The 27233-nt window shown below is 42.2% G+C and overlaps 1 protein-coding gene across 4 annotated transcripts in view; it reads left to right on the top strand.

Moving 5' to 3' along the window:
* The first annotated feature begins 11232 nt into the window (after window positions 1-11232).
* CAPRIN2 (caprin family member 2) overlaps window positions 11233-27233 on the top strand; it is a 31568-nt gene continuing 15567 nt past the window's right edge. Inside the window, exons 1-9 of one of the 4 annotated variants that reach the window (XM_026040340.1) lie at window positions 11233-11490; window positions 13379-13441; window positions 16935-17021; window positions 19295-19533; window positions 20211-20293; window positions 22263-22421; window positions 22935-22978; window positions 24280-25122; window positions 25966-26007. In XM_026040340.1, coding sequence (XP_025896125.1) covers window positions 11242-11490; window positions 13379-13441; window positions 16935-17021; window positions 19295-19533; window positions 20211-20293; window positions 22263-22421; window positions 22935-22978; window positions 24280-25122; window positions 25966-26007 — 1809 coding nt within the window. In that variant the 5' untranslated portion in view covers window positions 11233-11241. The remainder of the gene's footprint in view (window positions 11491-13378; window positions 13442-16934; window positions 17022-19294; window positions 19534-20210; window positions 20294-22262; window positions 22422-22934; window positions 22979-24279; window positions 25123-25965; window positions 26008-27233) is intronic. The other 3 variants (XM_026040339.1, XM_026040342.1, XM_026040341.1) reach the window with 3 other exon arrangements.

The raw sequence follows: 27233 nt of genomic DNA, 5'->3' as shown, positions 1-27233 counted from the left end.
AAATGAGAATGGAGATGTGGTTTTAAACTGTGTAACTTATTGCCTGCCTGTGTGTTTGGAGTGGTTTGTTGTTCCCACCATGTTATTGGTGAAACTTTTCAAAAAAGCAGTTCGAAATGTATGTTCTTGTCCTTGCTTTCATTAAATTGGAACCAGGTGAAAATTGCTCATTTCTGAGTTGTCTTCCTTACAACTTCAAATTGCCTTTTTTCTTCCCTTGATTGCATCTGCTTTTGGATCTGTTCAAGTTACCTGACARTGCATGTGATTCAAGGGCTAGGATAAGATATAAAAATATGTAATAGAGATAGGGAATGTTTAAGCAAACTGGACACGGGCAAGTTCATGACTTGACAGGATGCACCCAGCAGCGCTGATGCCACTGCAAGGCTGCTCTCCTTTATCTTTGAAAGGCCATGACAAGTCAGAGAGGTTCCCAAGGACAGGAGGAAAGCAAGTGTCACCTCTGTCTTCAAGAAGGGCGATAAGGACGATCTGGGTGACTACAGATGGGTCAGCATCACCTCCAGTGTTTGGAAGGTGGCATAAGTAATCTTGGAAAAGTTTCCAGGCATGTGAAGGACTAGAAGGCCATGGTGAGGAGCCAGTGTGATTCCACAAGGGGGTAAGCATGCTTAGTGGAGCTGGCAGCCTTCTACAGCGAGATGACTGGCTTCATGGATGAGGAGAGAGCAGTAGATGGTATCATCTTGATTTTGGAAGGTTTTGATGTGGTCTCCCATAATATCCTCATAGACAATCTGATGAAGTGTTGGCTCGGGGATATCTCCCTTGAGGATTGATACTGCTCAAGCACCGTTCAACATCTTCATTAATGGGCTGCATAATGGGGCAGAGGGCACCCTCAGCAAGTGTGCAGGTGATACAAAACAGGGAGGAGAGCCTGACACACCTGAGGCTGTGCTGCCGTTCAGAGGGATCTTGATGGGCTGGAGAAATGGGTTGACATATATTAAGTTGGATTCATAGAGCTCAGCAAARGGAAGTGCAGAATCTTGCAGCTGGGAGGGATTAACCCCACGGACCAGCAGCCAACTGGCTGGAGAGCAGCTTTGCAGAAGAGGAGATCCTGGAGATCCCAATGGACACAAAGCTGAGTGAGTTGGGCACATCCTCACAAACTGAGCTATGACTTCTGCTGCAACTTCCCCAGTATTTTATTTGTTAAAACAAAAACCACCTTAAAGATACCAAATTTCRGACTTGAATCAGGAAACACATCATAGCTGGGTAACCATTTAGGGGATGGATCAGGCTATAAACCCATATATGATACTGATATTATCTGATCATTGCAGGATGCTTACAATCACAGTCCTTTTCTCACCGCAACACAAGGAGAAATGAGATTGCTGTTTTCAGGCCTGTCTGTTGCACCTTTACTGTTATAAGCTGTAAATTCATTTAGATTTTCAAATAAGTTGAAGCCCAGCAGAATAAATAAAACGGGCTTGGCTTTTTAATAAACACATTCATCATCATTTATACCTGCCTTAAGACCTAGATAGAAATAAAAAATGATTCAGCCTTCAGTATTTTCATTTAGTAATTACCGTCATTCACTGGACTAAAAGTGCTTAAAGGAAATTAAATGTGCAAGTAATAGGCCTCATGACTATGCAACAAAGTAAGAGATTTTCAAATCGCGCCGTTCTGAAGCATGTGTGGTAGTTCACTGYTCTGTATTATCTATTTAGAAAACACGGTCACAGCTCTTATTGATGTATGAGGCGGAAAATAAATGTATAATCATTTCAGTCACGTCGGTAATTTCTTAAAACGTTGCTTTTCGGCTCTCTGTTACCCCATGGAAGATGATGGAGTCACTTCCACTGAATTTATTTCGCATGTTGTTCCTCCCATGTGGTGCGCAGGTCACGGAGCTCCAGACGCCCTTCCCTTTGCGGCGCTTCCCCGGCTGCTCACTGCGTCTGAGGGGCAAGGGAAGCGGTTACACACAGCAGCATCCATGGAAAAAACACAGCCGTGAGCCCATACGGGGCCATGGGCTGCTTGGAGGATGGCGAGGAGAGGGCATTGATGGAGCTCACCAAGGTGATTGAGAGAAAGAAGCAGTTTGGCTGTCCTCCTTCCTCGGGTTGCTTTGTGTGCCCCCCAGTATTCTCTCCTGGTTTGGGAAATTCCTGGACAACCATCAGATTCCCACAAAAGGGGATGGGTAAAATTGCCAAATTTCACCTCTGTCTATGTAATCAGAACTAAGCTAACGCTCAGTTTAAAAACCACTCACTGGCTTTGCAGGGTATATTAAAAATGTCTAAAGAAACCTAGAAATTAACTAGCAAGGTACCTAAGCATGTTTAAAATGAGGTTGAAGTCAGCTGAATTTCGTATTCACTTGGAGCAGGTGCTTTGCTGGCTTGGCAACTTAGCAATCACGTAAAACACATTCCTGAAGACACTCAGTGATGCCTCTCAGTCTACCAAGCAAATGGTAGATACACACGYACACACAGAAGTGCATGTTTCCCTTCTGAAAACTGCAATGTAAAATAGCAGCAACTTGGTTTCATATCCTTGTGGTGAAGACGAATGAAAGTTTAAAAGCAATTATAGAAAACATTATCAGATTCTGACTTCTATATTTGAGTTTCAGTTCTTGTTCCAGGAAACAAGGTAGGAGTCTGATGTATCAGGCTGCTAACCCCTTAAGCAGGCTGCTCTGACCCACACGTGTCAATGCCCACAGCAGTTTTCTGCAACACCATCACACCATCAGAGGGGCAGGCTGCTTGCAAGGCTAGGCATCTAATCCATTTGCTCAAGATAAATATGCTCCTTTTTTTGTTTTTTTTTTTTTCCTTTTTTGTTCTTGAGACCAATTTTCAAGGTACCTTCCCATAAAAAGTTAGTCTCAGCTGAGCCTGTGGGCTTAAATGCTGTTCCTAACTATAACAGTAACATCAGCTAAATTTGAAAAAAWAAAGTTAGAAATGTTTTTAGCCTATTATTTTTTCAGTGATATGAGGTCTCCCTACAGAATTTCAGAGGAAATAATCATGTCTTAATTAGTGATGAGAAATTCTCATGTGTTGGGGGAAAGAAAGCCTCAGAAAAACATTTTAAGTTCTGCTGAAGAGAAAGGAGGCGAATCAGGCCACTAATTTAGGTTCCACCTGAGGGAACGTTTGTAATTGTCGGGGTCTGACGTGTTGTGGCCTCTGCCACATGAAACTGCAGGTGAGGGAGCAGAAGAGGAGCTGAGCAGCGTCGCGGTGCCCTCAGCGGGGCCGTTTTCTTCCTGGGGATATGCCAGTTCTGTGGATGCTCCGTGTCACTTGATAAGAAGAGCAGCTATTGAGTAAGACAGGCTGAGACATAGCTCAAAAGACAACGAAGCAAGACAAATTAAAAAAAAATAGTTAGAAATTACACTGGCACTTCATATGGCCACAAATATCTTTATAAAATCAAAGGCAGCAGTGCGRCGTCTGTATTCTGTTTCTCGGCAGAGAGCAGATACATCTACCTAACTTAGCATAAATTCTGTAACATAAAATTGACCTACACAGGAAAATAAACTTTGTCATKAGCAAAGCGAAATGCAGACCTGCAACTAGGAAACTGCACTTGGCAGTGTAAAACTAAGAACAAGAGAAACAAGATCATGGGTAGGCAATATAACAGCGTTATAATAGGTAAGTGTAGAAAAGTGTAATAAAATATGTCCAGATTGCAGGAGGAATTTGTGAGAATTTAGGGCCAACTGTAACAATGTACACAAGCCAAGTTTAGGCCTACTATAAATACACAAGAAGCACAGTAGGCACGAATGGACAATTTATAATAGTAGAGTTCGATATAACATTAGTCTGCTTTTTTGAGGATCTAAAAATTGCCTACTGCCATTAACTTAACTGGACACTGAGGAATCTTCATTTATCACTTGTTGTTCTTTTGGTCTCCAGTGATATAGATGTGCAGTTGATGGAAAAAACAGAGAAAAGTGTGAACAATTTAGGGAAGCAGTTCTATGCTCTGACAGGCATCAACGCTGGTTCTGGATTTTCCTTTTTTTAACCAGAAAATGCTTCTCATATTCTATTGCCCGCAGGAGGTGTAATAACAGTAGTCTTTTGACAACATCATTCACAGTTTTGTTTGCTTGCTTGTTTTTGTACTTTGAATCCCTGCATGTTCACATGCTCAAAGCACTGCAGAAACACCAGGGCTTTCATATTCCTTTTTTTTTCTTTTTAATCAGGATCACTGCATTGAGCAGTGWTCATAACTTTTAGAACCTAGTAATATATATGTATCTGAATAATATAACACAGACAGTAAACAGTTATTCATAAACACTTTAAGGAAAAGGTCTTTCGTGTCACCTTTCCATTAGCCCACAAATACTATGCTGGGAAGCTGTCAAGATTTTTATCTCGGGAGAAAACTTACTGCTTCTCATTAGTATGAACAGTCCTGTTAAAATCACATTTATCGTGACAACAAACAACAGCTTCAAACAATGAGACTTTTCTATATGAATTTATTATTAAAAAAAACCAAATCCACAGAGTATACAGATTGCCTTAATGAGGTTAGTGGAATTACTCAAAAGCATGACTTTATAGGCACATTTAATAGGCACATTTAATAACAACAATCTGCAGGATCAAGCATATTTTGAGCTCCCTATGGTGCCAGCTGCCAAGTGCCAGTACCTGTGTGACTGGCTGCATTCATATTGCAGTGGCCTGCTTTAAAATGCAAAATATTTAATCAAATTGTTGCCTTGAAAGCTTATGCCATTTTTTTGGCACAGGTGATTAATGAGAGAAAACAAACAAACAAAAAGCAGATTAGTTTCTATGCAGGTGTTTTAAGAGGGAGCATTTGAACTACTGTTTGTAATAAATACTTTGAGGAGATGGAAATGAGAGTTAGATTAGGCAGGTGACTAAAACAACATCCAACATTTACTTGATTCTAACAGCAGAGAAAAGCCAACAAGACACAAGTTCTTGGGTTTGCCAGATAGATACATGCTGCTCGTTCCCTGATAAGAGTTTTCTGAAATGGTTGGAATGATTTAAGCCCTTTTATAAACTGTAAACATTATTTCTGATAACTATCTATATCTATTTTTTAATACATTGATTTACAAACAATTTTTTTTTACTAGTCAGTTTAACAAGGTAAGAACAGAGAAGCACAAGGGAAATCTTGCAGTGAAGTGGCTGTAGGAACTTGCTGTTGTAAAGGAGCATGACTGGTGAGAAATTACACAAGGGGGGAAAGAAAAGGCCCTGCCAAGTAGGGCCCTCCCTGGGCACGAGAGGAGCAATCTGAGAACAGGGCTCCAGCAACAGAGATCTGATGCTGTTATAAAGGGCTAGAAGGTAGGGATGGCTCTAACAGGCCACATCTTCACCTCGTGCTCTGGGGTCCTCCAGTTTTGTCTTTCACATTGGTGAAAAATCACAGAATCACAGAATGGTTGAGGTTGGAAGGGACCTCTAGAGACCACCTAGTCCAACCCCCCTGCTTCAGCAGGGACACCCAGAGCAGGATGCAGAGAAACGTTGTGTGGTGGAAGGGAAGATTGACGAGAGAAGGGCAGGGTCACTTAGCAAGTTATGGTCACCTCCTGGGATGCAGAGAAGCAAAGGACTATCTGGAGACTGCCAGGGGAATGAATTGCTGGGAGGATCTCTTAGTCTCTCTGCAGAACCATTAATATGTACAGCTTAAAAGTTAGTATTTATATTAAACTCTTTCAGTCACAGAACTCTCCACCATATTTAGGAAGAAAGTATTTTTCATAGAGCAACAAAAATGAATAATAAAGGTGTGTTTTGAAAAAAAGAAGAAGTTTTATAGGAGGAAATAGCTGAGCCATTTACTGATGCAATTAACTTCTTGTCTTTATTTTACTGGAACTTTATGGTTTCCAGGTGAAGCATTGAGAAATTAGACAACACCAGAATTAAGGCTGCTCTCAGTTCAGCTCCTAAGTGTGGCTATCTATAGAAAGGATAAAGTCTTATTATGAGGTGAATAACATGGTGTATTTTTGTAGGTCTTGAATAGGCTGGATGGTGCATACRGAATGAGTGGTATTTAATATTTTAGCATTTACTGTCCATGGTATGACCCACTTCCTTATTTATAGCATACTGTTCCACCCTGCTGTGAGTCTGAGGTGTAGTTACTCTTCTTTGTGCTATTAAGCTCTACAATATTTCATGTTTTCTTCACAGAGGTACTTTTTAAAAAAAAATAAAAACAGCATATGTGCATATGTGTAAAAGGTGGAGAGGGGAATATCCCCCTTTTCTATAGAAAAAAGTCAAAACACTGAGAAATTGTCACAGATGTTACTAACTCTCAATACATAATATGAGACACTTAATACCTCCTTCTCCAGAATAYTTTGGGTACAAGGGACTGTATGATGCTCAGAGCATCTCTCCTGTTCATGTTAGTTGGAGCTGTGAATGTTCAGGAAGACTGCAGCCAACCCAAGGCCACCCAGAAGATGAAGATCATCTCCATGTGAATTTATAGGGCAGTGATTTGCCTATACATTATGTAGGAAGTTGGTAGCAGAGGTARGAATAAATCTAGCTTAAAGGTCAGTGATCGCTTGCATTAACCATAAACTGACTTTGCCTTTTCCTGCAGTCATCTTGCTCAGTCACAAGTTTAAATTCYGCAGCAATGGGGTACAAGCCCTGCACACGGGAACTGCTTTAGTGCATGATCCAGTTTTGTTCTCAGAGCATGTCCATCCTGGGCACAGAATGAGGGAGGGAGGGATTTATGGAGAAAATAACACTTTAAATATATTTAAATGTYTCATCAAAATGCCTACAGATAGACATAAAAAGACTTGATTTAGTAGTGGAAATGTTATTTCCACTAGGCTCTAGCTTTTAAGTGGCTAATTTTGCACGGTTGCTAATATTTCAACAGTATTTTTGCATCAAATTTCCAGTGTATCCCTGATGTCCTCTACTTCTTATCTCTTCTGCATCATTTGAGTCTCTTGCTCATATGTTCAGCAGCAGAAAAACTGAAATCACAGGAGGATGGTCCATATTCTGAAGGGGAAGGTTACACCAGACTGCRAAAGTCACTCAAAGCCTTGGAGAGGCTTTATGTATGTTCTCYATACATAAACTCCAGAGTCAGTTTAGCTACCAAAGCACTAACGCACACGCCCGTGAGCTGCAAATGCCAAAAGCTAATGAGCACGCAAAGTTTTTTTCTTTTTCATAGGGTCAATAAAACAAATGTTTCTGGCATAAATGACAAATCCACTTTCATTTACCAGTCCCTATTGCAAAGCGTTTATGGGCAAACGTTCTCTTTAATCTCTCCCTTGGAAATGAGTGGGGTTTCTTGTTGTTTTGTCTTTTTTTTTTTAATTATTTTTTTTCTTTTACCGCACACAAAGAAAGCAACCCCGTGTGAATGCCCGTTCTGCAGTGATTCATCTTTTGCAGCTGAGGCTTGAATAAGTTCTGAGTAAGCACCGAGAAACTAACAGGAGCAGGTGCTGCTGCTTGGACTGCTCAGGCCACAGCAACATTTTTCTTCTTCTCAGCTGGTCCCTCTTACTGCTAAAGTTGTCTGAACTTCCCAGTTTGTCAGTGTTATTTTTCATTTGCTTTTACTTTAACAGATTTTTCAGTTCAAGATGATATCTTCCACTCTCAGTGTTTGCCCTCATTGGGTTAACTGTTTTCCACAGTGAGGCTGAGGGAAATAAAACAGCTCGTGGGGTCGTTTCTGCACTTTCACTGAAACTCTAGAAATCCTGGGAAGAGGAATTTCAGCTTTGTTGAGGAGCGACTTTTGTGCAATATGCCTGCTAGTGTCTCCAAGAAAATCAGCTTTTAGGTAGTCAGCTGGCACGGGCAGTTCTTTTAGCCGAGCTTTTAAATTCTCCAGAGATGCTCCTGCCAGCGAGCACAGCTCCATTCCTTTGCAGATTTTGTTTGTGTTAACATAGATTTTAATTAAATGCACTCCTTTTGGCCTGAAGCTGCATGGGTGAAACTGGACTAAGCTTGTAAGGGCTGTTCTCAGGCGCAGTAACTATTCCTGCTTACCGTTATGGCTTTCCCTGGGACATGACCGAACAAAAACCCCCAAAATGTCTCATTCAAATGCAGAAGACAGACAAAATATGAAGCGAGGGGAATGGAAAACAGCCAAGGGAACCCAGAATTATGGTGAGCTTAGCAGCGAAGGAGAAGAGGAAACTGGCTGGGAATTGGAAGAAGTGCCTAAGACTGGCAGCACAAGAAAAGCAGGAATGTGAACCGGTCTGGTGGGCAGGATTGAGCATGGAGGTAGCAACGGGGATGAGGAAGAAGGTCCTGAGGAGGACGTGGACAACAAGGAGGTGGAGGGCAAAAGAGGAGCTGAAGCAGGCTGAGGAAAGACACTGAGACACGGGAACTGGATCTTGGAGAAACCTTTGCAGAAGTTGGTTGGAAACCATGCCGGGGAGCACCCTGAGCCATCCTGGGTGCTGAGTGAAGCATCCGTTAGCCAGACCCTTCGGCCTCTCTTTCTGAAGAGCAGGCAATGAGCCCCACTGTGTATGGCGACAAGGCCTTGCAGCAGAGCACAGGCTTGCAGCAACACACTCCCTAATCCCTCSAGCTTCTCCCAGCAACTCAGACTAGCATTCCTCGGAGAATAATGACTAATATTAGGCTAATATTCCTCTAACTCATGTGAGAGCGCAATCCTCTTCAGATCCTGGAATAAAACACACACCTTCCTGAGCTGGGAGTACTGAAAGGGTTTAGGACTGTGTGGCAAAAATAACCTGTGATCCTCTACCTAAAGATGGTATCATAGTGGATCTGCAGAACAGAGCTAAACCAATAAATTTAGGCAGCTCCTTATTCTGGCATTTTCTAATTTTCAAGTGTTTCACCTTGCAGCATAAATAATATTGTTTAAAATAGTGTAGACACTACATGTAGACACTCTAAATACACAGTCAGTCTCAAATAGGTGTTCTCTACTGTTTTCATAATGAAAGTCAATTATCCTTTGGATTTAAATACAGTTTGGGTTTTTATGAGTCCTCCTTTCATTTTTTTCCTCTTTTGTAATTTCCTAATTGTAAAAGTGCACCATAATGTAATTTGCCAGCCATAATTATGATTTCTAGAAGAGTCCCAGGTGCATGCACGTTAATTATGACTTGTTATTAATACAGGCATTAATTAAGCATTCATTTTATAATTACTTTGAAAGGATCTAGCCCATCAATTCTAGCTTTGTACAAAAACACACAAAGAACAGAGATCTATTGGAAAACTTTCAGTGCAAGTCGTTGATCCTGGAAAGATACGCGAGCCTATTAGTTCGTGAGATACTCTGACAGGTCCTGCAGAAGCCAAGGGCAGGAAGCCGAGCATGTATGTGAGCTTCTGTAAGGGCAAAAATACTCTGTAACCTTTATTGCTGGGGGTGGCACCGTAAGAAGGTGAGTAAATCTCAGGTTCATGCAAGTGGTTTTGGACGCATTACTTGTTATTAAGTGCTTATGCGAAGGGCTTGCATTTTTAGGGGACATACACATCTTTTATTCCATAAAAAAAGAGCCAGTCTGGGAAATCTCAAGGTGCTSTGCTGCAGAGTGGCAGAACCCTGCTGCAGGCTTAAACAGGCATGAACCCTAACGCCTGAGGCTCCCCAGGCCACCCAAGGGCGCCAGTGCAGCAGCTCGGCAGCTGGAGCGATCTCCCCCGAGGTGACACGAGGCGCGGCGTGCAGCCTTAGGCCCGCCTGCCCTGGACCTCCTGCTGCTGCCTGGGGCTCCAAGGAAGCTCCCGGAGGAAAGCCCGCATCCCAGGRCACATGCCTCCTGCCAGGCTGCCACTCAGAGCCATAGCAGCTCCCAAATCCCTGCGCTCTTTCCCAGCGGCGGAGGCTCCCGGTCACCTTGAGGGGCGACGCAGCGCGCACCTCGCCCCCCCCCCCCAGTAACGGTCCCCGCGCCCGCATAACGGCCCCCCGCGCGGGGCGCGCGCGACGGGGCGGGGCCGGCGGGCGAGACGGCGCGCCCATTGGCTGTCCGGCGGCCAGCTCGGCGGCAGGCCCCGCCCCCCGGCCGGAGCCGCTACAAAAGGCGGGGGGCGGGCGGTGGAGGGGGCCGAGCGCGTGCGGGCACCGAGGTGAGCGCGGGCTGAGCCGGACCGGGCCAGACCGGACCGGGCGTTACGGGGACGGGGGCGGCGGGAAGGGGCGACCGGGAGAGTGATGCTGGAGCGGGCGGAGCCGCCTTCTCGCCGCCGAGCCCTGCCGGGTGGGTAGGTGGGCGGCGGGCTGAGGGGCTGGCCCGCGGAGAAGGCGGATTTCGGTTTATTCATCTTGGTTTTTAAGGTGTTTCCCTCCCTCCCTTCATCCTCCCGCTTTCCCCGCCGTGGGGTGGGTGAGGCGCGCTGCGGGCCTGCGTGGCTGGAGGTCAGGCAGAAATGTAGTGTCATTGCCCGGGCACGTCGCGTGGATGGAGGAGGGGGAAAGGGAAAAAACTAGTTGGGAGGTGGCTGTGGCAATTGCATCTATCGCTTTAAAAATAATAATWAAARARARAGAAGCAAAACCTCACCCAAGCTGTGCTCAAGGTTAAAGCTTCTGCCCTCCAGGCGCGGCCGGAGCGCCGCGTGGAGGTGGAGGCTGCCGCCCGGGGGAGGGCGATGCTCTAGCTTCCCTTAATAAACATTTTTCTCCCATCTTCCCTTCCCTTATTTTAGCTTATGCGCTCGGGGTGCTGCTGAGGTGGTGGAGGGGTAAAAGCGATGGGCCGAGCGGGTAGGAAAGGGCGAGCTGGGCGGTGGGGCCCGGGCAGGGCTGCAGYTGCTTGCTTGCAGTTTGTTCTCCCCCTGTGGGTGATGCGTGCGGGAAATGAGCCTGGTTTTTATATATGGGCACTTGGGTTTCTGGAATCATCCCCTGTGCTGCCGGATTCTGCCGACGTAGAGGTTTTTTTCCTGGTGTCTGGGTGGGTGGGGAGACTTAAACAATGCAAAGTTAGGCTCTTGCCTGGCAATTCTTGCTATAGATAGGGTTTTGAAAGGTGCAGGGTGGAAGAGTGAAAGCTCTGAATTCTTCCTCCGGCTCCTTTCTGTGGCAGCACGTTCCTGTCCTTCCCTGTGTGTGTTAAGGAGTATCCCAAAGCCGAGCCTGCCGCCTAAACGCCTGTGTTCCTTTGCAGCTCTCTCCATTTCAATGGTGCAGCTTTCCCAAGCCCCTTTCCGTCGCCCTTCGCCTTCAGGCYGCTCGGAGGAGGGGGAGGAGAAGAGCATGAGGGCGGCCAAGCAGCAGCAGGTGAACCCGGCTGGCGAGAGCCAGCCTCCCTCCAGCCCGCTGCAGTCTGCGCTCAACTCGGCGGCCTCTCCTTCCCAGGCGTACGAGACTTACATTGATAATGGGCTTATCTGCCTCAAACACAAGATCAGGAACATTGAGAAAAAGAAGGTAACTTCTTGCTCTTTGCTTTGGCGCGCTTAAGCTGTCCTTTGCAGAACTAAGGCTTGAGGAAAATGTGTGTTTCGTGAAGCTGCATAGTTTGCCTCATGAAAAATAGTATTTTAGAATACATACCTGGGCATGGGCTGCAGTTCAGGCTTTTTAGTGGCTCTTTGTACTGTCTGGGTTATCTTCTAGAACCAGTGTAAAGCAAAGAAGAGTTCCGTAAACTTCTGAAAAATAGACTGCATTTGGCCCTGGGATAGTGTTATGGTTTCAAGGAATGGGGAATATACTTAACTTGTCTACAAACCAATTCTTTGYTGGTTTTGCAGTGTGCCTCGGGTAGCTGGCAAAACTGACAAATTTCCATTAAGATCAGGGGTACTACCTTAGACTGTATTTGATCAGAGCTAGCTTAGACCCATCTTGGCAATGGCTTATAGTCTTGCATAAATATTTTTATTGACTGCATGCATCTCATATTAGGGTGCAGAGATGCATGTAAAACTACAGATTGGGAACAGTGTTTATTCAGACCCCTGAAAATGCCAAACTAGATTAAGTGAGCAATACCCTTCACTTCACAGAACTTTTGGCTTTTTTTTTTCTTTTCTTTTTTTCTTTTAAGAGACCAACCTCACTAGAAAGGATTGGGAGGCTTTGAGTACTCTAACTCTGATTTGGTTTAAAGATGTTTTGGTGGGGGTAGGGGATAGTATTAGAGGGAAAAGGGGTAATAAAATAATTGTGCACTAAATACTGTTATTATAGCTGGTAAGGCATTTGCATTCTGAAAACTTTGGCACATCTCCAAGTGACTGGAAATTAGGGCTATGCATGTTTTGAATGTTACTYTTCTTAACAGCATCAGAATTTTCTTAACTTTTATTTCTAGTATAGGATAATCACTTAAAGCAACYGCTTCAGCGTATTGTGGATTCTAGTAAATGTCAGATAAAGCATTGATTACCTTAAAAGTGAAAGGAGAGACTAGCTGAGACTTCTGTTTGTGCATCTAGGATGAGTGGCTGTAATCCTCATGTAGGAGGGCTCTCTGGCTGATGACTGCCATCCAAATGGCAGGCATACATTACTTGTGAATAATGTCAGAAACTTGCTTTCTCAGTGTGATTAAGCCACTATGTGTGCTAATTCYGTTGAAGGAGGCTAGTCCTTGTGAATTCCTCTAGTATTTCTGACTGYCTTGTGTGTGAGAGTGTAGTCCTGACACTTCTCATTTGCTTGTGAGGCTTACTGGATAAGTGTGGAGTATTTCTAGTCCTAGCCCTGTGCTGGTGCTAGGTCAGAAATCCTATATGGATGGATACAAGGTAGTATATAACTTCATAGCAGTGAACTCCTGTTCCTTTTCCTGTGTGTATTTAAGCTGCTAAAAATTCCAAATTTCTTTATCTTGCATAGGTCACTTTGACTGTTAAGGACTGTTTCAGTATATTAGAAATAAGTCTTTTTTTCCTCTTAAAAAAAACTGATGCAAATAGCTTTTTTATTTTATTATTTTTTTAGGATCCTGTGAAAAGTTAAGTAGAATTATTCAAGAATAGTACTGAAAGCTTTTGAGGCTGTTAAGGATCCRAGGTTAATATACTTGTATTTTCCTTAAATGAGGCAAAGGCAGAAAGTAAGGAATGAAAGGTCAAAGGTATGAAAGGGAAGTAGTCAGACTTGAGTCTCAGGTAGGCCAGATATTACCGTGCCTCTGAGCTGGCAATATTCCTGGCCTCTGAAAGTAAGAGGAAACAATAAAATTGCTGTTCTGCTGCAGTGTGCAAACTTACTCAAAATACAGAAAGGTGTATTAACTTCACTTGCAGTGCCCAATTCTCTACATTAGAGTGAAATCAACGTAACAGATGGCTTTTTTTTTTCCCAGCTCAAATTGGAAGACTACAAAGATCGCCTCAAGAAGGGAGAAGCTCTCAATCAAGACCAACTGGTAAGCTTGAAATGCTTGACATGGGAAGGATGGACTGGAGACCTTCAGGCATGTCGAGACAGGTTGCTGAGGGGAATACCGGTAAAACTTCCCAGAAGCCATGGCTTCAGACTTCCAGCAGAATTTTTCACAAAACAAATGGATAACTTACTGTTAGTTGAGCTGAACAGTCAGTGCTTTCAGGCTTTGTCTCCTGCTTTAACTTTCATTTTTAATGAAGTAATAAAAGGACTTCTAGTCTCAGTGTTCCTGCATCTATATTTCTTGATGGGCTGTCCATATGCAGCTTATCTGCATGGCACTGCAGTACTTAAACACAGCCCTTAAGACTTTTGAGGTAGCTAATTCTTGACTTCAGCAAGAGGTATTTTAATGTCCTGCTGCTGTGCAATGCTGTCAGTTATGGTAGCTGTTAAATTAGTTAAGCAGTTCCTGTTGGTAGAGAGGAATACTTTAGCCTAGCCTGTATAGGAACCAAAGGCTTCCCTAATACAGTACTTTAGTTATGAGATGTCCCTGGGATTATTCCTGTGTCCTTCCAGCCACTGCCTTTAGATGGCTGAGAATTAGTACTCATCTACTGCTCTTAGATACTGTCAGAATAATATGCCTCTCTTTGTACCTATGGTAGCTGTAACTGGAGGTGCCACAATATTGCAACTCCACAGATGTGATAGGCTTCTTTTGATAGGCTCCATGATGCTAGATGAAACCTGCTTCAGAAGTGGCACKGAATGGGTACTAAAGCAGTAGGTTGTATGTTTTCTGTTGTTGTTTTGTTTTTCTCCTCTTCCCTCCTCTGTCTTGGACTCAAATGGACTGTAGAGCAAACTATAATATGAAAGTTGACTTTTTAACTTTGCATAATCCAAAGAGGTTTAAATGAGACCCGTGGTTTATCACTTTGGTCATCTTAGAAGTTATGTCTTTTAATGTACTCCATGGATGCTTTAAAGATGAATCGTGATAAAGGGCACTGATATTTGAATGAGTACCAATCCTGCAGGTGAACTCTAAAGCTAGCAGTCAATGAAACATTTATTTCAGTGGGTGGCAGTATGAGAGAACACACACTGTTCTCTTGCTGAGTTGTTTGTAAATGAGAGCTAGTCATAGATGGGGTAAGAGGGGAAGTTATAACTTAAAAAGCAGAGTGGATATTGGAGTGAAAGATTTAGTACTTCACTGTCAAATCTGATAAGTTGATTTGCCTCTAAGTGTGGAAGTAGAATAAATCTGATGATTTGAAATGGAGTAGTGATCTTTTTAGTTGGAAATCTTTAGCAGAACTAATATAGAAATGTGTAGGCTCGAGTCTACTGTTGATTAGATGCTAGGTTTTACAAACAGTCCTTTTTATCTGACACTAATGGAGTGACAGTGTTGAACAGTCTGCTTCCTGTTGAAGCTTGATTAGTCTTTAGTTTTAAAGCTGCTCTAAATACGTCTAGTAGTTGGGCTATCCAGTGGAAATGAAATAAAAATAAATGGGAGACTAAAAAGGGAGTGCAAGGTTCTGTAGGTGCTGTGGCTGCATGCATTCACCTACAGCTTTGGAAGTTGTGTGGGCAATGATCTCAGTTACTGGCTTTCAGTCTTGCAAGCTCAGGTTAACTTAAGGGTTTGAATTCCATTTCTGRAATCTAAACTGACAAATAAGATTGCGTTTTGTTGAAGTGATCAATGGTGGTCAAATTGTCCTGATAACTGTTGTAGAAGCACCTATCAAAGACAATACTGGGCAGTCAACTAATACTAAGTTACCCTTTCAGCAGTTAAGATATAGGAATACTGCATTCATACCCCTTTCAGATGCAGCTTCCTAATGTGTGTACACATATTGGGCTGTAGTGTTTGAAGCTAGAGCAGAAYTTGATAGCTTGCGCTTGCCTGAGGCAAAGCCTGAGTGCGTATAATGCTTTGTCAGAGTTATGTCTCTAATGGTAACTTCAGGTAATCGCTATTCTYGCCTTTAAAGGGAGAGGTATACATTTGATCAACTTGTTTGGCCAGGGTCTCAAGCTAAACTGCTCATGATGAACACCTGTAGAATTAACCGGGTGTGCYGGCCTTGTGTTCGGGAGGAAAAATTCAAACAGGAGCAACAGCAGGTTAAATGTCCTTTTCCTGTCAATGTTTCAGTTGTTTTGCAGGCTGAGCAGGCTTTCAGTGTTGTCACTGGGTCATTTTGTTGATAAATGCTAGTATTGAATATGTGAGAAGCTGCTGCTTTCCTGTCAGTTGTTGTGGATTCTGGATTTTTGATGTTTTAAGGTATTTTGCTTTACCCTGGAGTGTGGAGGGCCGAGGATAAAATTGCTGCAATCTGTCTAGTAACTTAGTGTTAACTCTTAATGGTGTGCACACATTTGACACAACCTAAGATTTTAAAAGCCAGGTCCTCCAAATTAGTAAGTGAACTTGCTTGTTAGTTCTTTAATATTGCATGGTAAGTTGTGTGAGGGCAGCTTAGAACTAAATGGAGTACTACAGTAATTAATAGACTTAATTAAGTAACATTCGGGTTYAGAGATGTGTAGTATACTACAGGTAGCAAAAAGTAACTGAACGAGCAAATTGAGAATGCAGAGCAAATGCAACTAACTTGTATTCCAGTTGCTTAGGAACAAATAGTTGGTGAATTTGGATATTCCAGATGTCATCAGGGCAGTAAATTAAACTTGCASTGCAGTAATGAAATATATGCATTGACATTAATATTTTTTTGTTAAAATGGTTTTATTAAATAGACCCAAAACAACTTCCGAGTGCTTCCACTGGAAGTGGAAAATGAGTGTGAAAATCTGAAACTATTTGACTTATTACTTTCCAGGCATGTCTTATGCTGCACATGCCTTCAAATCATATGTAATTTATAGCATTTTGCATCCTCAGAGCTTTCAAGGAGACTTAAAATGAGCAGACTTAGAGGAAAGGGAGAAACTTAAAATTTGTATCAAAATGCTTTTAAGAATTTATGTTCTTTCTGAAGAGCAGAGAGTAAAATGTTGAAGCTGTTAATGAAGAAGATAGAAGACATTGCTTCATTTGTGGAAGCAAAACTTGGAATGACTCACTTCTGGTCTGCTTTCTAGTGTTCATAGAGGTTAGTTACCCAAAAGCACTCTGCTCAGCTGTAAGGAAACATTCTGTGCTCGAGTTGCTGTTCTCCTCTGTTCCTCAGAAGCTTCCCTATCGGTGCCTGACTTTTCAAAGTTGCTTTACTGTTGTTGCTGAAGACTATGGAAACAAGAGGATGGGGGGGTAGGAAAAGGGAGAGGAAATGATTGATATAGAGGCTTTGCTGTTTTGAGTTATATACAAAGTGTTGTTTGAGATTACCTGGAGAGTCTAACCGAGGTTAAATACTAGGGTATTTGTGCAGCTGGATTTGTACTGAATCTTGAGCAACCATAAATGATTTTAACTGTAACCAATACTTGGGTTTACAATTGAACCTGTTATATTTTATACCTATTTCCTTTTTTTGTAGGAGGCAGTGGAGAAATATGATGAAGTAGTACACAACTTAGAATTTGCCAAGGAGCTTCAGAAGACTTTTTCAGGCCTTAGCCAGGATGTAAGTATAAAATGATGCTTCCTATGTTGTTTCAAGGTGACKGGTGTTTGTGGGATAAGCTTATCTTCCTTAGAAAGGATTGTGTTATTTTTGTAATGGCTATATTCATATATTAGTATGTGGAAGTTTCTGTCTTGGAACTCAGGAGAACAATGCTCCAACTAATTGGAGTAGTAATTACAGTGGAGGATGACAGCTTGGTGTGTTACTGGCCTCTGTATTAGTTTTGTGTAGCTGCATAAGAACTTGTACCCACACTCATTGGAACTTGGCTGTGCTTGCTAGTGACTCCAGCTCAGTCTGTTTTGGTCCCCTATTATATGATAGACCTCACTTAGCTCAGTGCTGGACTTTAGGATTGTGTCCTATCGTGACACCTGCAGAGAGTCTGGAGACATTTGGCTGCTTAAGTGTGCATAAGCAAAGGTTTGGCCGAGGATGTAATATTAGCCTTCAAATGCTAAAAAGATTACTGAGGGGCTAGAGGTAGACTTTTCACCAGGATAGATGGCAGGAGAATGGTCAAACTAGATGGTAGCTCAAACTAGGTAGGAAAACTACTCTGACAATAACTAAGTATGGACTGGCAGCCTAGAAAAGCTGTGGAATTTAAACTGTGTAGTCAGATCTTTAAAATATCTGAAAATCCCTAGAGTGGGGTCAGTACAGCCCTGCTGTGGTCTGGAGGCTGTGCTAGGTGACCTGCTGAGTTCTCTTCCGACTCCTTTAATAAACCCTTTCCAGCAAGTGGTGGTGCTGAGGCTAACAGTAAATCACTTTGGTGTCTTTGAAGAATACATTTCTCAGCAACACTTCACCAAAATGGGAGGAGTTTGCTGCTAATAACTTTACTATAGCTGTCTGTCTCTAATTACAGCAGATTATAGATGTACAGCTTTGCTGGGGTTTATTCAAGGTTTAAAGCACTATATGCAATATTTTTATATAAGCAACACTTTAACTATTGGTGAAGAAACTGATCTCTTGGTTATTAAGAAAATGCCATCCTTAAAGAGCTGATCTGAGCTGGTGCTGGGGATCCTAAACATGATTAGTCACTGCTCTGGCATGGCTTCTCTCCCACTTGTAGAACTCTGAAGGGCTGGTGGATGGCTCTTCAGTGCTGGCTCAGACCCAAACTCTTTTGGAGAGGCTTCTTGTGTGTGTGTGTGTGTGTGTGTGTGTGTGTGTGTGTGTGTACTAATTCCAGGTACTGCTTTGAGGTTTACTGCACCATGTAAGCAGCATCCTTTCAGCAATGTTGTTGCTTTGGGTTCCCTTGGTTACTCTGTCAAGTGTAAAAATATTGTGTATATTGTGTGAATGTTAAATACATGATTCTTTCATATTGCTTTCATATGCAGTTGCCCGTAAATGAAAAAAGCCATACTGTAACCTTGKTTTTTTTCTGTATATGTTTACTAAATTAGCATTAATTTCTACCAGTTCATGTTTGTTCTTGAACTTGTACTATAAATTAAAGCTAAAACATTTTGGTTCCACTTTACTCATGTATTGGCCATATTGGTAATCCTGGAACATAAGGATGTTGTTRCAAGAATTGCCCCTAATGTTCCTTACAGTATGTTCTGAAAAGCTGTTAATTTTCAGATCTTGCTATGAAACAATGCCCCATACTGAGACMTTTTAAGCTCTAGTTATTAGAGTAGCTTCTGTGGCATAGTTCTATTAATGTGATATGAAACCTCTTGCCAAATTGGGGAGCTATATTATCTATGTTCAGCCTTGTGTTGTCACTTATCTCAGTCACTCAGTCTTGTGCCAACAGAAAGGAGGGCGTAATTGTAGAATTCCAAAGCATCCTTCAAAATGAARGAAAAAGGCAACTGAAAACTTCTGCGTCTCTACAGCAAAGCCCAGATGATCAGTTTGTGTTAGTAGTAACTTGTCAATCCTGATTGTGAAAGGAGCTAGAACCAAACAGCTAGAGATCAGTACTATCCAGAATCAAGATCTAGATGCTTTAAAGACTCAAGATCTAGATGCCTCGTACAAGTGAGTGAAACCTCCAGGTTTCAGATGGACCAAAGCTGCATTAGATGGAGCTGAGTTGAGGTACAGGAGCTCAACCAGAAGAGGAGCATCAAAGGTCTTGGTGATCTAAAGATACAGTTGGGAACTTATGTATAACTTTTCCTGGGTCAATAGTTATTTTTAACGTGGGCTGATCAATATTAGAAGTCATTGTCTTAATATTTTACAATCCTATTACTTAGCCATTGTTTAATTGTTGAATTTGTATATTCAAATAGCTGCTGAAAGCCCAGAGAAAGGCTCAGCGAAGAGAGAGTCTATTGAAGCTCGAAGCAGAGAAGAAAAAGCTGCGTACGATACTTCAAGTCCAGTATGTGCTGCAGAACTTCACACAAGAGCATGTCCAGAAAGATTTCAAAGGTGGTGTGAATGGTGCAATATACTTGCCTTCTAAAGAACTAGACTACCTCATAAGATTTGCAAAACTGACGTGTCCAGAAAGAAATGAGAACTTGAGGTATGTTCAAAGTTGTTTTTGGTGTCGYTGGTATGCTGCACAACACAGTATGTGTCCTCTATTTGACAGTAACATGTCTTGAAATATTAAGTTTTAGGACAYCAATTAAAATTCTGTTCCAGTGTGCTCTCAGCTGTCTGAGATTGGGAATGTAGCAGGAATACATCATACCATAGGTTTTCTTTAAGGCTCAGTGTAATTATGACCCTAGTTTTGCAAGGTAGAGGTAGAAGCCCTGAAATACTATGCCCTTTTCTAGGAAGGGAGGGGGGAATCGCTCTAGTGTCACTGTAAAGCAGGAAAGCTGGTGACATGCTGTTTCACTGGGTTCTCCCTTATCTGTGAAATGAACTGTGATAAACACAACTTTTGTCTTGATCTGTGTCATCACATCATTTGTTTATGAAGAAACATGAAGTATTTGTCTGAAGCTTATTATACTCATCTTCCAAGTAGTTCAAAAAATTTGACAGATTAGATCATGCCCAAACTACACAAGTGTAGATGAATCCTTTTCCATAGGGGTTAAAGGAGTCAGGAATCACTTTGCAAGCATATTGCCTTAATCTGGAAGGCTGGATGTTAGACAATATCTAAAAATGAAGGGTGGTGGGATACTACAAGACTAGCAATCTTAGTTATGATTTTATGTGGTAAAATTCTCATTTGATTTAAAGTGTTGAAGACCAGATGGAACAATCATCTCTTTACTTCTGGGACCTTCTTGAAGGCAGTGAGAAACCTGTGGTTGGAACTACATGTAAGTGTCATTTAGAAAAATTTAACTGCTTTCTAAAACTTGAAGTGTGAATGCTATTTTAACAAATTAAATTAACRTAGACCTAGAAGTCTGCTAGACTGAGCACTTGAGAATGTTGAGTGTAATTCAGTTCTCCTAGGTTGAGCAGCTGTTTTAAATTTACCTTAAGTACAGATGCAGTAACTGTTCTGCAGTAATCCACTCTTTGGTATGGATGCGCTAACAGCTCTCATGCATGTGCCTGGATCCTTCTAGGAGTAATGCTGGCAGTAGTTCAAAAGCTGATGCATGAGTRCATTGCAGAACCAGGAAGGGGAAGCTTTTTTTGGCAATCTCTATGCAAATATATTAAGTCTGGAACAAAGTTTTTGTGAAATGCTTAGTAGCTCACTACACTTGAATGCATTACAAAGCTTAGTGGCACCAGAGCTAAGGGTCCCTGGTTCTGAGGAATTTCTCTTGTAGGAAATTGAGTTTCTTAGCATCCTAGTCAGACACTGGGTAAGATGCCACCAGAAGAGCATTAATTGCACTTGCTGTGATCCGAAATGATCCAAAGTGCAGACTTGCTCTCACCTATTGGAAGTGTCCTGATTTCCCAAGCATGCTGAAATCTGTAGGATTTGTCTCATGTATATTTTACCCTCTGGTTTCCTTAGGTAAAAACCCTGCTTGTAAAATGACATACCCAGAGAAGGTATTTCCACTGTAGTTCCAAGAGCTTTTCCTTCCTGTCTAGATCTAGTCTGTGCAGAAACTGCTTACTCCAGTTGGGCTCTCTTTCCCATTGCAAGCAGACTTTGCTTGTGCTGTTTATTCTAGTCTTGTAGTGGCTATGTGACAGTAATCCTTCGTTTGTTGCTGACAATAACATTGTTGAAACTGTTAACCCAGAGCACTGATGTCCCCTGTCCAGCTTCCACATATGGACAGTCAAACTGACAAGCCAAAGATAACGTTGCTCTTTTTATACAGCTATGGACAAAGTGCAAACTGGCCTTGTCAAGCTACAAGCTGGTGGCTTTTGTCTCATTTTTGTCGATATGAATGAACAGTTGYCTCCTGTGCATCTTGGGCTCTGTTTTTGTGTTTTTTCTCTGGCCAACATCTAACTATTACTGGGATTATTTTGCCAGTGTCTCTGTTCTGCTTCTAGAGGCTGCTTTGCTTCCTGTTGCAAGCTGGCTAGAAGCCACTATGGTTTCCTAGATTTCTTACTAGCTTTCACTGTCTTGGAAGGCACCTAGATTGCGAGGCTGCTAAAAGCAATGATCAAATGAGCAAGAAAATAACTGTTGTGATAGATTGCTCTTTCACTGTTGGATATACATGCTGATCTCAACTACCCTGCCTCTAGTCCCACTGATAAAATATGTGGTGTTACTACTATTCTTGAGGTCCTAGCTGCATCTTTCTTCTTTACAGTAAGAGGAAACTTACACAATCCTCATCTTGAGGAATACTCAGTGCAGCTTCTTTGTATGTGTCAACTCTGCATGATCTTTTAATAAAACTTCGGAGAGCTAAACTTGGTCTAGGACATCATCCTTTTTCCCTGTTCATCTTTGCAATTCTTCCTCCTTAGTTTCCTCCCCAAACACACCATTCTACTGTTAAGAGGTCTGTGGAGCAGTTCCATAGCAGCTTTGGCTAGCTTTGCCCACACTACTCTGTGCAACATACAGCTGATAAATCYGTTTCCAAGTAAGTGGAGAAACAACTTGGTCTTATGTTGCTAGTACTGACCTAGTGTGTGCTTCTACATACAGACTGCAGTCTTATCTCTGCATGGTGAAGATGCCCTTTGTAATATGAAGCAGTCTAACAAATTTCCTTCACTAAAACATTTGACTGCTGAAGACTTGAGAACTTGTTGTAATTTATCTGAGGGGATAAAGACTCCGACCTGTAGTCTGAACACTTAATTGGAAGGTTTTTTGGTATCTTAATGTGTTTTTTAACTCTCCAGATAAACACATGAAGGACCTATTATCCAAACTGCTGGACTCTGGTTACTTTGAAAGTATTCCGACTCCTCGCACCACTGTGCCAGTAAAAGAACTGGAAGAAGTAAATAGAAAATCTGAGAGGATGAGGCAGATGTCGAAAGGAGAGTCCAAAGAATCAGGTGGAATAATTTTAGGGTTCAATTTCTGTTTAATGTTGGGATAAACTTGAACTGAGCACTGATGCTGCATAGCTTCATGCTAAATCTAATCCTCTGCTGTAGCTCATTTGCAATACAGTAACTAAAACTGAGCCTGAAAGGCTTGCAACCCCATTCTGACTAATATAATAGAACATCATTTTACTCGTGGTAGTAATAGGACGGGTTTGTGCTTCTTGACTAAACCTCTGAAGCTGTGAGAAATGTCTGGTATAAGTATTACATATTACAGTATTCAGTTGTGGATACTTAATGTTTCTAACTCTAGAATTCAAGTGTAAAAACCTAATTTAACAAAGCTTGTTTAATCATTTCATTTTGAATGACTTTCTCAAATGAATTTCATTTTGAGCTTTGAGAATATCTGATTTAGCAACTGGTATTGCTATTTTAATTGAGTTGGAGACTTGCTRTTGTGCTTAAGCTGCATCCTTACACTTGCTCAGTTGAAACAAATTAACTTCCTTTCTCTAGAATCCCTTAATGAGCTTATGAAGTCTGAAATACAGCCACAAGAGGTAAGACATCTCTAACTGCYTTCCTTTAGTATTATCAGAAATTTAACTGTACTTCAAAAGGGAGTCTGAGCAACGGTTTTTTACCTCAGTTAGGAAATATTAAAGACTTGGTCACATTTCTGTTTCTAACTTTCAAGCTGTGATTTCTGAGCTACTTGATGGGGTAAAGCAGGAGGAATTATGATGTGAAAGTAATGCTTTGCTGTGCTGGAGCATGTCAGAAGAAAAACAAATCATCAGCCTTTAAATGGATCACTTGATGTACTAAAGTATAGAGGAAAAACTTACTAAAACTATCTCTAAAAGCTGAACTTATTGTAATAGGCCAAATATTGGCAGAGCTGAGAAATGTTATTGATTYGTCAGAAAAGTAGGATTTCCTAGACAGACTCTTGTGTGCACAAGACCTGTTTAAACAGCCCTTCAAACTCAAGATGGTGTACACAAGATTCAACTGGCAATGTCAAAAACTGTTAGGCTTAGACCTAAAGGGAGAATGCGTATCACTTAAGAAGCAGATGGGCTGATGCTTAATGCTGAATTCTTTTTCTCAGATATCCCACTAGAGGGAGTACTTTAGCACAGGCCTTTTTAATCTTCTGTAACATCTGACTTGAGGGGTTTTTTTGACTTGTCAGAAAAATCACAGCCAGTAAGCCTTGTACAGCCTACAACTTAGAGATCTATTTTTTGTGACAAAACAGTACCTCAAGCTTTCAAGATCTTGTAAATGAGCTGCCAGACTTCATGAGAATAAGCAGACTGGCGTTTGATCCAGTTGTCCTAACGCAGATCCGGTGACTTGTTAGTGTTTTTTAAATTCCTGTTAAGAATAAGGAGGGCTGGCTGGGTTTGGTTACTGCAGTTCCAAAGAGATGCCGGGAGAGGTGATGCTACTCTTATCAGAAGAACAGCTACTACTRCAGTACTAAAGCTCTGTAGATATTACTGAGGATGAGAATTGCCTTCACAAAAATTGCAACTGGACTTGATATGGCACAGCCTGTGGCCMTCAGTTAGAGAAAAATGATCATAGGTCCAGTCAGCCCTAGCATGCTTCACTCTTGCTGTTCAAGACTCATTCATACTCCTCTGGCCTGCCAAGAAAATTTAGTTGGTGTCTGCACTGTAGTAAAATAAAGCCCTGGCTGCCTGCCTACTTTCTATGGGCAGTGCTTAAACTGTCTAGGTTCTGCTTTTGGGCAGAAGCTTTCTGTAGGTGGGTGACCTATCTTAACTGACCTGAACTGTAGCAGCAAAATGTTTTCTTGGGAGCCATTAAGTTTCTTTGGTCTATATAGTTTCTCAACAGGCGTTATTTGCCTGAAGCAGAGTACTCTGTCAAGAAGAAGCCAGAAGAGTCCAAATCTTGGGAAGCTGAGAGTGCTAGAAAGCAAGAACCTCCAAAGTCCTGGGAAATGCTTGTTGATATTGAAGAACAGGCTCAGAAGCAGAAACAAGAGACCTTAAAGCCTTGGGAATCTCGTGTTAGGCAGCAGGAACCAAAAAGACCGGAATCTCCAAAGCCTTGGGAAACCCATGTTAAAGAGGAACCAAAGCATGAGTCTACAAAGCCTTGGGAGGCTCGTGTTGAAGAGGAAGAACAGAAGAAGCAAGAAACGCCGAAAGCCTGGGTAGCACGTGTTCGAGAGGATCAGGAATCCCCCAGGCCCTGGGTAGCTAAGGTGAGGGAAGAGCAGGAGCAGAAGAAACAGGAGTCACCCAAGGCATGGGTATCAAAAGTTAAGGAAGAGCAGGAACACAAAAAGCAGGAATCTCCAAAACCTTGGGTGACCAAGGTTAAAGAAGAGCCAGAAAAAAAGCAGGAACCGCCAAAACCCTGGGTAAGCCAAACTAGAGAGGAACCAGAACAAAAGAAGCAAGAGCCAGTGAAATCCTGGAACGCGCATGTTAGGGAAGAGCCAGAGCAAAAGAGGCAGGAGCCTGTGAAGGCTTGGGCTGCCCGTGTTAGGGAGGAGCCAGAACAAAAGAAGCAGGAGACCCAGGAGGCTTGGGAAGCAGCTGACAGGCAGCAGCAAGTGACATCTCAGCCGTTACAGAATCCTCCGAAGTCCTGGGGAGCTGCAAGTGTTGGGCCAAAGGAGCAGATGGGGCCAAAGAAGTTTGATATGGAACCCAAAGAAGTGAGTTGGCATAAGTAGTATTATCTGTTGTAAGTTTTTTGGCACTGGTGTATTTGACTAAAGCTTTATAAGTTACATTTTGTAGGCCTACACTTAGCCTTCCATTTCATTCTTGCTTTGGGGAAATAAAGCTTAACTGCCAGAATTGAATTAAGTTTGAACAGCAAGACAGTCCCCCTCTGCCACATACATCACGCAGTATTGCTGCTTTTGAGGCTTGAATAACTGCTKTATGCATAAGGCAGAGAAGAATGAACTTGGCTCATCCCCAGCTATTGGTTCTGTCCAGTGTTATCACTACAAAGCAGGTATGACTCATCCGGGGATCAAATTCTTTGTCTGTGACTGCATACAAATAGCACTTCAGTGTTTTTTTAGACATTTGATTAAAACAGCTGCTAATTCTAGAGATATCTAACTTCTAGATCAAGCAACACCAACTGTACAGGGGCTTAAATATGTATTTCCAGATGAATGCGTAAGCCATAGTGCTATCCTGTAGATTGTAACAATAGCAAAGTTTGAGATGTAAAATGTCGCTATGGCAGGGCTTACAGATGAACAGACAGTTAGGAAAGCAGAAATGCAAAGGGGAGCTGTCTGTTCTCGGGTAGCTGCAGCTCTGATGCCCTGAAGATGGTGAGCAAAGCAGAGTTCAGTGTTATCCTCAGGAGCAGCATTTATGCTAGAGTTAGGGGAATGAAACTCACATGCAATAGCTGTGAGCACTACAGTTTCTTTTCTGTAAGAAAACAAATCACTCTGTATTATTCATAGTAAATGATTAAGCTTAAAGCTTGTCAATAAATGTGCCATAACTGAAAAACTGCTTCTTCTACCTAGAAGCGGGAGCGCAAACAGAAGCTTGAACAGGAAATAAAAAGAGTGGGTAACATGTAGCACTGGGTCCCRAAATGGGAGTAAGGTGTTTCAGCTTGACTGCTTTTCCTCTGCCTGAGGCTGACTAGACCCTTGTGYCCACTGGTGGTGGTGGCACTGGTGCAAAACCTGGTGTTCTCACACTGAGCAACTCTGCGCACAGTAGATGTTGGGTGCCTGCCTATGCCTGGTCCTGCTATTAGTGAAGCTGTCTTTCCAAAGCATTTTAAGGTGCTTTGAGTTTCTGAGGTTCACTTATAAGCTTGATTACAGGCTACTTCCTAATGAGATGGGCCTCCTATTTTCCATAGGATGGAAAGATGGAAGGCTTGAGTGGTAAACAAGGCCTTGCAGCAAGGAGGAAAGGGGTTGCCATCAGTTGGAGAAACCTGCAAGCTGCCCAGGAGTCTTCATAGGAATGGGCACTTGTGCAAGTCAGCCACATCAAATCCAATGTTAGACTCTAAAAGCTGCTTAAAGGCTGACTAGCAGAATTAAGTAAATGCAGCCTGTTTTCTAAGTACCCCAGAGCTGACCTACATGGGGAGTTGTTTTCTGTTCAAGTATATTGTAGTTAAACATTGGCTGGCTATATTCTTAGGAGATTTTGAGAGATTGTGATTTAAAAAGCATACTGAAGTTTCTGTCAACTTTGCTAGTTCCTACAGACAGTTTTTTTGAAACCATTTTGGGTAATGCTAGGGTAGTTTCTCTCAACTGTGCATGTATGTGTCTAAAATGTAGTAGTCTTCAACTTGAGGAGGGATAATGAAACTTTTCTTTCATGTGAACCAGGTCAAGAGAAGGTGGTAATGGTCTGCAGCTGTCTTCATTTGGTTCCCYGGGAGAACCTCTAGAATGTCCATTTGGTTATGTGAAGCTGTCACCAAGCCTTTCTGTTACTCCCTAGAATGAATCTAAGATGCGAGACATCTCTTAATGAACTTCCAGTTTTGATATGTCTTGAGAGAAGCTCATGTAGCTGGATGTACTATAAGGCCCAGTCCTTAGGCAGGACCTATGAAAAGAACAGATTGATGTGCAGATATATTAAACTGTATGTTCAATAACTAAATTATTTAGCCCTGGACAAGCAAATGTGGTTATGGATGAATAGGCAGCCTTCTCAGTTTTGGTTTCCCAGAGAAACTTTGGCCTGTTATCCAGTTATCTAAGTCAAACCTGCTGCAAATGCTGCCCTCAGTAGGCAGTGAAGATCAGTGGATTTATCT

The sequence above is a fragment of the Nothoprocta perdicaria genome, unplaced genomic scaffold, assembly GCF_003342845.1.
Source record: "Nothoprocta perdicaria isolate Ctin4 unplaced genomic scaffold, notPer1 scaffold_253, whole genome shotgun sequence".
Lineage (NCBI taxonomy): Eukaryota > Metazoa > Chordata > Aves > Tinamiformes > Tinamidae > Nothoprocta > Nothoprocta perdicaria.
The sequence above is the reverse complement of the archived record's forward strand: the minus strand, read 5'-3'. Positions and strand labels throughout refer to the sequence as shown.